The following is an 11,952-nucleotide window of genomic DNA, read 5'->3' on the forward strand; positions in this document are numbered from 1 at the left end:
GAACACAAAAGGACATACGCTCAACTGCTATTGTACAGAAAATTGCCACTGGGCAGAAACTCTGATGTTAACATTAAGCTCAAAGTTTGGATCAAGTCCCTTGGTATTTGGGTGTCGTATATTAAAACACAGCTTTTACAAATAATGTGAGAAACTTTACATAATACCGCGCTCCTCCCTATAGAAGTTTGCTGCAGGTAAAAAGCTAGTGCACAAACAAATATAAAGTCCCCAGCGCTATAAGTCCAAGATACCGTGATCCTAAAGGAAGTCTCTGATCTTTAAGATGGTAGTTGGGCTTGGATAAAGATGCTCCAGATGGGATGGTGTCCTTAATGCAGATAGATACACCGTCTGAAATACAGATGACAGACACATCTGATTGCGCAGCGTATTTCTACAATCAGAGCCCTATCTAAGATTATGAAGAATCCTACTCACATAGTGTAAGCCAGTATGTTCAATGGAGAGAATCTGTAATGGCTCCCCTTCTCCTCTACTCCTCTCACGAACCCCGCGTGGAGACAGCTTGCTGGGATCAACCTCAATCCTCAATGGCATCAGGGATGGTTCCGTTGCGGCACCCCCACAGATATGTGATAAGATAGGCACAATATAGTGTAGTATGAAAAGACCTTTATTAGCTAAAACACTAGAAAAAGTATTTAAAATACACTCAGATGGTGCAATGATGGATCGTACTTCTCTCGAATGCCGTCCGCAGCTTGCAATTCCTATCAGCACAATGGAGAGGATCACTGCACGCAAACACGCTGTCGACTCGGCGTGTGACGTCAGTGATGCAGGGAACTCACCTAGCGTCAGGACTACAGGTGCTGGGATGGCTCAAAACACTAGGCTCCTCCTCCCTACGCATTTCGTGACACGTGGTCACTTCGTCAGGGGATGGTGGAGCCTAGTTACTGATGCCTTAAATACAGACCCAAATGGAGAGATCCTCCTACTAGGGGTAGGGCTTAGCTGTGAGGTTGGCCATGGAGTGTCAGCATTGATATTAACAGCGCGACCGGGGTTGTTTCCATGACAACGTTAAGCACATAAGCCCTTTCTGCATAGACAGGTTGAGTCAAAATTACGTGGTGATGATGACAACAAAATAAAAAATAAAATATTACAAATTGAATATCATTGGCCTTGAGTTAACACAATGTAAATTACATGCAATACTGAAAAATCCGACAGAATTAATAAAATAATTAATAAAATGAATGAAATCAATGCAATTCATACAACATTTCTAAAATATCCCACTGCAGTAAATGGAATAGATTAAGAATCCTTCAGAAAGGCTGCAAGGTCAAATTCAATGTTAAGGCCTAGGGGGGTCAGGGTTTTGAGTGTGTAAATCCAATAACTATCTCTTTTAGAGACCGTATTGAGCCTGTCCCCCCCACGCCAACTACTTTTGGGATTATCAATCCCTACACATACTAAACCTTCTGGACTCTGGTTATGATGTTGTTTGAAATGATTAGAGACACTATGTGTCTCGAGGCCTCTCCTGATATTATAAACGTGTTCTGCGAACCTTCGTTTGAGGTGTCTCCCCGTGCGGCCCACATATTGTAGGCCGCACGGACATTCCAGTAAATAGACACAGAAATTTGTTTTACAATTGATGAAGGTTTTTATGTCAAAGCTTTTTCCTGTCACATTAGATTTAAAAGTCTTTGGTTTTTTTTAACTGTGTTTACATCCGATACAATTAGGGCATGTATAGTAGCCTTTGAGATCATTTAACCATGTGACATGGCGATCTCTCAGGCCATCTATCACACAACTGGGAGATAGGGAGTATTTCAAATGTTTGGCTCTTTTAAACACAATTTTAGGTTTTATGGGGAGGATACTCTTGAGGATTGGATCTCTTTGGAGAATGCTCCAATGCTTGTTCAGGGTCTTGGATATAGTTGGGGCTATACCACTATACTGTGTGATGAAAAACGGAAACTGGGCCTGACTGTTGTCAGCTGTCTGCCCTTTTTCACACAGTAGGGACGTTCTATCAGTTTCATTAACCTCTTTAATTGCAAGATCCAATTCCTGATTTTTATACTCCCGTTCAATAAATTTGGTTTTCAACTCCCTAATTTGTTGTTGATACACAGAGTTTTCCGAACAATTCCTCTTAATTCTAAGTGCTTGCCCCTTGGGAATACCTCTGCTACTGCCCACTGACAAAGGAATCCTTTGCTCCAGAACACAGGCAGGGAATTGTCTGATAATGCCAGGGTCGGAACACAAAAGGACATACGCTCAACTGCTATTGTACAGAAAATTGCCACTGGGCAGAAACTCTGATGTTAACATTAAGCTCAAAGTTTGGATCAAGTCCCTTGGTATTTGGGTGTCGTACATTAAAACACAGCTTTTACAAATAATGTGAGAAACTTTACATAATACCGCGCTCCTCCCTATAGAAGTTTGCTGCAGGTAAAAAGCTAGGCCTTACGTATAGAAAAAAGAAAAAGAACGATTCCTGCGCTGCGTTTTTTGTTTTACAAATAATGTGTTACGTCACTAGATGCACTAGCTCAGGAGTGGCCAACTCCAGTCCACAAGTGTCACCATCAGGTCAGGTTTTCAGGATATCGTTGCTACAGCCACCTTGATTGAGCCAACTGTGCTGAAGTAGGGCTATCTTTAAAACCTGACCAGTTGGTAGCCCTAGAGGACTGGAATTGAGCACACCATACACTAGCTAAATACAGGGAATAACAGGACGCATGTCATTATGTACCCTACTGGGATCCCAAAAGCCCCTATGTATAAGCCAGTGAAACAGAGGAAACAACACACATGCATTTTAATATGTACTAAATAGCTTTTAATATAATGCAATTTTCAGTGGGGAAAAAACAACAAAACCACCTCTATCTATGCACAAACATGTGGAAATATAAAAATATTACACGTTAACTAGAAACAGAAAAAAAAAAAGCTGTGTGTGCTGTGCACGCGCATAGTAAGTGAAACTTCTTTGACTTTTGTCACAGAAATTGTATTTGTATTGGTGATGTTTTAATTAAAAATCAAAATACAATTTCATTGACAAAACGCAAATAAATTTGACTTAGAACATGCGTACACATCCCTTGTATTTGCACTAAGCGTGAATTCCTCGTGTGTGCGTGTGACTGTGCGTGTGACTGTGCGTGTGACTGTGCGTGTGACTGTGCGTGTGACTGTGCGTGTGACTGTGCGTGTGACTGTGCGTGTGACTGTGCGTGTGACTGTGCGTGTGACTGTGCGTGTGACTGTGTGACTGTGCGTGTGACTGTGTGACTGTGCGTGTGACTGTGCGTGTTACTGTGTGACTGTGTGTGACTGTGCGCGTGACAGTGCGTGTGCGCGTGACAGTGCACGGTGCACGTGACAGTGCGTGCGCGCGCAACTGACTGTGTGCGCGACTGACTGTGTGCGCGACTGACTGTGTGTGTGTGCGACTTACTGTGAGTGTGTGCGTGTGACTGTGACTGTGTGTGTGTGCGTGTGACTGTGCGTGACCGTGTGATGTATGCGCAGCCCCCCTGCACCTCACACATCCCCCTAACCTATTCACAGTCAGTTTGTGTATGTGTCAGTCAGTGTGTGTGTATGTGTCAGTGTGTGTGCATGTGTGTCAGTGTGTGTGTATGTGTGTCAGTCAGTGTGTGTGTGTATATATATATGTATGTGTGTGTTTCTGTCACTGTATGTGTGTCTCTCTTTCTGTGTCCTGCCCCCTCTCTCCTGACTCCCCCCCCCCTCAAAGGCAGGCAGAGCTGCGGACCCGCGGCGGCTCTGCCTGAGACTCTCCTCCCCCCCCCCCCCCCCTCACAGACAGGCAGAGCTGCGGACCCGCGGCGGCTCTGCCTGAGACTCTCCTCCTCCCCTCACAGACAGGCAGAGCTGCGGACCCGCGGCGGCTCTGCCTGAGACTCTCCTCCTCCCCTCACAGACAGGCAGAGCTGCGGACCCGCGGCGGCTCTGCCTGAGACTCTCCTCCTCCCCTCACAGACAGGCAGAGCTGCGGACCCGCGGCGGCTCTGCCTGAGACTCTCCTCGCCCCCCCCCCCTCACAGAGAGGCAGAGCTGCGGACCCGCAGCGGCTCTGCCTGAGACTCTCCTCCTCCCCTCACACCCCCTTACAGACAGGCAGAGCTGCGACCCGCGGCGGCTCTGCCTGAGACTCTCCCCCCCCCCCCCCCCTCACAGTCAGGCAGAGCTGCGGACCCGCGGCGGCTCTGCCTGAGTCTCCTACTCCCCTCAGACAGGCAGAGCTGCGGACCCGCGGCGGCTCTGCCTGAGTCTCCTACTCCCCTCAGACAGGCAGAGCTGCGGACCCGCGGCGGCTCTGCCTGAGTCTCTCCTCACACCCCGGCGGCGCTCAGTCAGCGGGACGCAGGAAAGCGGAGGTAGGGAGGAGAGAGGCTGCGCGGCATGGCAGCGGCCGTTAGGAGCGGCGGCTATCGCCGCCGCATATGTCATGGTTTGTGGGGGGTGTGGGGCTCGGGGGGGGGGGGGTGAGGCTCGGGGGGGGGGGGTGTGGGGGGTGATTAGGAGTGGCGCCGGCGGCTATCGCCGCCGCCGCCGCATCTGATTTGTGGAGCGGGTGTGATGTCAGTGTTGGGGTCGGGCTGAGCCAGAACACAGCCCGGCCTCAACTGCCAGCACTGACGTCACATCCGTTTCATTTCTGTCTCCACAATTCTTTTTTGCCCCATCACGAATGAGGTGCCACTAAGGAAGTTTCACTTCAACAAAGTCATCTGAACAGGCCAGGTTCTTCATGCAACTGTACATTTCTACTAATCTGGATTCTAGACACGACATGAATTATGATGAAATGAAAATAGGATTAGGTCCTGGGGCATTTTGCTGTAATTAGCAATGCACAATTTGTTTTACTTCCTTAACTTGCTTCATGTTTACTTAACTCTTTCCCTTCTATAAAAGGAAACTTGACACAATCAGTCCATTCAACAAAAGAGTAGGAAATACAGACAGGTAGCAAAAAGTTCCAGGAACTGAAAATACAGAGACGGCAAAACCTCTTTAATATTTCGATATTTGATGATACAAGAGCAGCAATGCAGAATAACTTTTCCCATGCACAAACTGGGGATCAAAATAACCTACAAATACTTAGGCAACTTGGCTGCTTATGACCAAACTCTTGCATTATTACTAGGCAGGGTAAAAGAACAAAGATCAAGGAACTCATCACATTTTAATAGACTGCCAGTGTCAACCAACCGATACGACTGAAATACTCATTTGGATATGGAGTGCCTTCATATAAAAAGGACAGCTTTCAAGGCTTGACGGGTTGTGGTTTATGAATACATGCTGCCAAACATCGTATCGTATGAAGCTGGGTGTTCAGAGATGCTGATGACCGAGTTTATATGTGAAATAGTGGGAGAAAAAAAAAACACACAAGATGGTACCAGAGGACCAGAAGGCAGAAACCAAAACTGGTGGACCATGAGTCAGTGCTAGCAGATTCTGACAAAATGCAGGTGCTTGTGTACGTCATTCTTACACATTGAGGCCATGTTAAATTATGCGGAACAGGTAACCATAGACCTGCCAATTGGACAACCGGCAAAATTACTTTTTCCAGAAATATGGATTAGTGTTGATGAGAAGAACGATCAAAAAGTTTCCCCCTATAGTAAGCACTCTATGTCATATATATTCTCTATAGATAGACTTAGTAGTCCTGCAGTAAATTGCTGCAAATCAGGTCTATTGACCCAGAGTCACCAAAAATTTTTTTTTTTTTATTACTTCATTGAAATTAAAAACACATTTACATTATTAAAAGTCCCCATACTGGTGTGGCGAAGAGAGTCTATCATCCAAATAGGTATGCCTGATTAGCCAATACCCAAAGAATTCTTTAGAAACATCCAAAGTCTTAATAAATGATCAGATTACCAACGGATCTCTAGGTGTTTAGGGCTAGAATAACCTAAATCAGGTTATATCTTCTTCAAAAATCAACATATCCAGATCACATAACCCAGGAGATATCACTCAGAAATGTCTAGTATAAATAAAAGATCAGCCGGTGTATATCTCTTTAAGGGTAATCTAAATGGTATGGGTTGCGTCAAAAATAAACTTGATATAGTAATGCCCTATGTCTTGTATAAAGGTATAATAGCGAAGGAGACAGTGTTTCAGTGACTATTCACTTTGAATCACATTGAATACTTTGTTACGCTGTGTGTTATATGTCTAACCTGAAAACTAATCTTTGGGATTTACAGTTGCAGGGAGAACATGGCATGATACTAATATTCCGATATTAGATATATTGAGAGAAATTTCGATACCAATCTGCCGCCTTGCTTTACACATTACACCCATTGAGGGTTAATATGCATTACTAAGACATAATACACTGTCACGCTATTATAGACCTGATTTGCAGCAATTTACTGCAGGACTACTATGTCCATCTATAGAGAATATATATATGACAGAGTGCTTACTATAGGGGGAAACTTTTTGATCGTTCTTCTGATCAACACTGTTACTATAATTTTATCATCCTCCAGAGCACCAGTCAGTGTTTTGTGTTCAAGTATGGTGATTGCGGTTTCAATCTCATTCTTTTTCCAGAAATAAACCATTTCAAAAAGCTAAAATTTTAGATGGACAAAGTCCATGATCACGCCACCAAAACATGCAATTTTTTCTTTAGTGTTTTGAAAAGTGGCACATAGAAAGTAGAGGCTGATAGAGAGCAACGTTTGACCTTTTCCACACAGAATCCCTCTTTTATGATCTAATTACTAGGGTAACCCATAAATGTATCATTAGTTAATTAAAAACTAAAGTTATAGCTTCTATAAACCAAGTGAGAAATTAAACACCTTAGTAGCATTTGCAATGCTAAAACAGTGGTAATAAACCCCCTTTTTTTTTAAAGATGAATAGCAAAATCATCAATACTACACCAAAATCACATGAGTTTTACTATGAGAAAGCCCACAAATTAGGCTTTCACACTCCCTAGCTGACAGCAATGTGGTTAAGAAATACTGTAATACAGTGAGACTTTGGTAAGAGTCCAGAATCCTTATCTCAGAAGCACCAGGTTTAGAGATTGTAGAAACTAGTTTTTCAGACTACGGATTTATTACAGAAGTAGGATATGCCATGTCACACTCAAATATGACAAAACACATTTTTACATTTAAAGCACACAAAGCCATTTCTTATGTGTGTATTTTTTTTAATAAATCAGTTCTGTACCATGAGAAAATACTTGTATCATTTTTTTATTTTTTTTTTAAACAACTCTGGGATCACCAGCGTAATGATGATTCTGACGTCAGAAACAAAATTGGTCGTCCTCTTCCAAATCCCACTTACAGCAGATTGCGACCTACCGTAGAAATGATCAAAAACTTAAACCTACACACGAAGCATTATCCTACGTGTGTTTTAATAAATCCGTTCTGTACCATGAGAAAATACTTGGAAAAATGTATTTTTAACAATACTGAATGACATTTTTAATATATTATAATGTAACAATCATTTTCTGATTCTATAGCAGCCATCTCCTATGTGGCACCCCCTTCCTCTTCTGAAACAGGCTCTGGCACACCCCTTTTGAGCCCCGCCCTCTCTCTAGCAGGGCACCAATCGTATCTAGTGACGGCCTGGTCACATGATCTGCCCCACAGAACTTTGCCTCTTTGGTCCTCTTCTGCTGCACTGACTGCCATTTAATGAACCGGAGACGAATCTTCGCCGATCGATCACAGAAGAACAGATTGATTGGCAATTTAGCCAATTACTTATTGTGTGGTTTGTATTGATGCACATAGTAAAAAAAAAAAAAAAAAAAAAAAGGAGGGGGGTGGAATCGGCAGCTTGGACTTCTGCTTTAAAGCAGTAACCCTCCATCTCCTAAAAGATTTGTATGCTTTTCTAGTGGTCAACAATAAACCATGATCTTAATGTGTAGCTTCAGATGTAACCATGGTAACCTTCAGACTGCAATAAGCCCTGGGAAGAACTTAATTTTAACCTCCCAGACACATTTAAAATGCTTAAAAATGAATGAAACAAAAATAAAAAACGTTTTGGAAAGGGCAAGAGGAGATCTGTTAACGTGAAGAAAACAATGGTGATCAGCATGGACTGCAGTTTTACCAGGCCATATGCAAACAGGGCCAAAATTACATTTCAGAACAATAAGGCCGTGGGCATGGTCAGCGCTTAGGCTGTGTCCATAGAGATGGGAGCAGTGCTGAACCGCGCTGACGCTGAGGCTCGCCTGCTGAAGCCTGTGCGATTTCATGCACATGCAGGCGAGCGCGATCGGGAGGCTGAGGGAGGCAGGGCAGTGACGTCGCTCGGTCAATCGCCCGCGACGCACCGACGTCAACGCGCCGACATCACGGCGCCGTGACGTTGACACTGCTTTGCGCTGATTGGATGTTTTCAGCCGACAGTGCGCTGAAAAACAGCTTGGCTGTCGGCTGAAAAATCCAACTCCTCAGCACGCCTGCGGACGCTCGCGTGAGCCCCCTCTAAAGACATCCTCATTGAGGATGCCGGGGCCCAGCGCGGCTTCCCCTGCTATGGACGTGGCCTTAGACGCTGACCTGCGCTCACGCTTGACAGTGAGCCCATGCAGCCTCAATGAAAGCGGTTTTAGCAGGGGCTCGCGCGCACGCTTCCGCAGGCGTAGCCGGCAAAACTTTTTTTAGTTTAAGCGCTCACGGGAGCGGAGGGCCGGTCACATGAGTGGTTCGCCCAATGAGGGCGAACCAGCTCCGTGACGTCACTGGCCCGTCCCCAGCCACGCCCCCGGACGGCGCGCGTAGTAAGGCCAGGGAAAGCACCCGCTTTCCCTCAGCCTCCAAGCACCTCCGCACGGCTGGAGTCTCTATGGACTCAGGCCAAGTTGTAACTTTAAGACATTTGCCCCTTCTCTCTGTGCTATGTGGTAACATGCCTTTAAGCAATTACAGTCTTTCGGTGGTGCAAAACTTCACACGTCTGGCCATTTGTTGCTTTGACCATGCCCTAAAACTGCAGGACAGCAATGAGCGGAAACTGTAAACCTTACTCTGCTCTCCTGTTTGCCACTTAGCAATGCTAATTGTTAGCACAGAGGAAATGTTTTGCCTACATATTGTAAGCACTTCCAAAAGTTGATGTAACAATAGGCACAAGATGGAGAGGAGGAGGGGGGCGAAGTGAGAACACTATAGCTGAAGCATCAAAAAAAGAGTCCGTATTTTTCCACTCACAATTTAAACACACCCAACATATGAATGCCCTACCTTATTAATCTGACTACCACAGATCATATGCGCTATGATGTTTCCATTCCTATGGTTTAGCTACTTAGTGTATGAATAGAAGGGGATGTTTCTTTTACATCAAGAGTTCACCAGTCTTCCAATTCACCACACCAGCATAAAACCACAATGCACATTGTACAAAACTGCCACTTATTTTGAGACCTTTAATTTTCTGTGGTAATCAGTTTTCAAACAAAACAGGTATGTGATACTGTAGGTATATATGGCCTGTCTGCTAATAAGCAGAGGCTTGATTACAATATGGCATATAGCCTGTAATGTCTGAGAACCAGCTCTACGGTAATAAGGCACTACTTCAGATGTCACTAATAGCAGTATTCTCCTTTTACTTAATGGCAACAAAACTCCTGCATTACCAAAACAAAAACAAAGATCTGAACTGCAAACATTCATTTTTGTTTTAGACACTACAACGCACTGGGACAAAACTGGAGAGGATGCTGTTATCCAGGCTTTGGCAAACGTCTAAGATATCTTTACAATCATTTTGTAAAGTGCTTCATTTTGGGGTACTATCCTAAAAACAATTACTATTCTAAGCAATGGGTGAAAAGATTGCTAGTCTCTTTTCTTATGGCTTTCCAAAAACTGCTCAACTCAGCTGTGATCACTTTAACTTTGGAGATGTCAGTATTCAATCCAGAGCCCAAAAACATAACAGTTTAGTGCTGTGCGTTTCTTAATCAGATTTCTGGGCCCAATCTGGAAAACCATTACATTTAAAGTACAACACAAGGATTTTCCCTGACAGATCCTTCCCTTCAATGCGCAGATTTCAGAGTGGGGCTGCACTTTTACACCATGATCTGTGGGCTCACAGCAGTGTCCTGTACACAAGTTCCCCACTCATCTATGATCATTTGGCAATCACAGCTATAATGCACTATAGGATTAGGGTCACCAAACCCCCACCCACCCTGTCACCCGATGCATTGCTGGCCCTGCCAACGTTTAAAGGGGTAACCCGCCTCTAGGGCAAAACAAAATACCCAGACACCGCCGCACCCTGTACCCCCAAAATGAATTAACCCCTTCGCCGTGGATCGAGGACCTCCACCTCCAGTCATAAGATATGGCGACCCACTAAACCCATTAGCAGCAGCAATGCAACCAGGGGGGCTGCAGGCCTCTGACAAGAGGGATTCACTGTAACTATAACCAGACATCCTCCATACTGGGATTTCACAAGAGTTCACTCCCTACTGTGCCCCTAAAATGGCTCATTCCCTTCTTTTGGGATTAACTTAATAGGTGGCTGCATTACACAGTGAGGCACCGCAGGAGTTCGGTTACCAGCCCATCCTCACCTTCTCCCAAGCACACCCCCCCCCCCCAAAAAAATCACTAAGTGACTGAAGGTTTCCATACCCAGCAGGAGAAGTTTCACCTCCCGGGCAGCTTTCTCCCCGTCCTCCCGCAGGTTGCGGTCTATCATTTTACTCCTCTCCACCGCCGCCTTGTCCTCGGCGCTCAGCGTGCACCCCATGCTGCCGGCAGCTCCTCCGTGTCACTCCCACAGGGGACAAGACACACCGACAAGGGCCGGCAGGTACACAGACAAAATCAGCCCCGAGGGGTGGGGGGAGACAGCTCGGCCAGGTCACACACAGCGTGTGGGGGGTCAGAGAGAGAACGATAAAGGAGAAGAACTTGCGACGGTCTTCCCAGGCAGGGATCCGGGTAACGAGGCGGTGATGGGATAGCGAGGCGGTGATGGGATAGCGAGGCAGTGATGGGATGCCGGAGGCGGGGTGGGTCCCGCGGGAGGCTGTGTGATGACTGCGGGATAATGATGAGAGTCGCCAGACGCTCCCTCCTCCTCCCCCAGGCTCTGGCTTCCTACAATCGCGCGCGCCCGCGCGTGCACACACTAGATGCTGTTCCCTCTGAGCGTTGCTCGCGCTCTCTCCTCCTCCCCCGGGCTCTGGCTTCCTCCAGTCGCGCGCGCAGATGCTGTTCTCTTTCGCTATCTCCTCCTCTCCACTGATGACGACAAGGCACCACCAGTGCGCATGAGCGCAGCCCCTGGCTACGCCCCGAGGAGGGGGTGGGGGGGTATCGCCTCCGACTACCGCAAATACCCGGATGGAAACAAACGCGCTGGCGACCCTCTCCCCTCATACACCCATCTCTCAATTCATATTGGTTGGCAGAGTGTCTTTCGTCGTAACCCCTTCGCTGCCGGGGGGGCGTAAAAACCATGTGTGTTAGCTCGGTGGAAGGCTTGAGAAGTACACGGCAGGGAAAGGGTTACTGCCACCTGAGCGTCCCAGTAAGGGGGAGCCGTGACGTCACCGAATTGGGCGTATATATAGCAGGCGCCGCTACAGCGGTGTTTTATTTGAATGTCAACGGCTGAGTTGTTTGTTATAACAGTTGATAAGGGTCCCATTGGCATGTTATGTAAAACATTGATAAAGGTCCCATTGGCATGTTATGTATGTGTAATTGGTATTCCCTGTGAATACAGACGCTACTAATGTATTGTATTGTATGTCTTTATTTATATAGCGCCATAAATGTACATAGCGCTTCACAGTAGTAATACATATCATATAAATAACAAATAATATAAATAACAGATCATGGG

At 45.8% G+C, this 11,952-nt stretch overlaps 1 protein-coding gene across 1 annotated transcript in view; it reads right to left on the bottom strand.

The window, feature by feature from the left end:
* LOC142494908 (guanine nucleotide-binding protein G(i) subunit alpha-1) overlaps positions 1 to 11,392 on the bottom strand; it is a 76,615-nt gene extending 65,223 nt beyond the window's left edge. Inside the window, exon 1 of the mRNA XM_075599588.1 lies at positions 10,731 to 11,392. Coding sequence (XP_075455703.1) covers positions 10,731 to 10,848 — 118 coding nt within the window. The 5' untranslated portion in view covers positions 10,849 to 11,392. The remainder of the gene's footprint in view (positions 1 to 10,730) is intronic.
* Positions 11,393 to 11,952: the final 560 nt, after the last annotated feature.

The sequence above is a fragment of the Ascaphus truei genome, chromosome 5 (genome assembly GCF_040206685.1).
Source record: "Ascaphus truei isolate aAscTru1 chromosome 5, aAscTru1.hap1, whole genome shotgun sequence".
Lineage (NCBI taxonomy): Eukaryota > Metazoa > Chordata > Amphibia > Anura > Ascaphidae > Ascaphus > Ascaphus truei.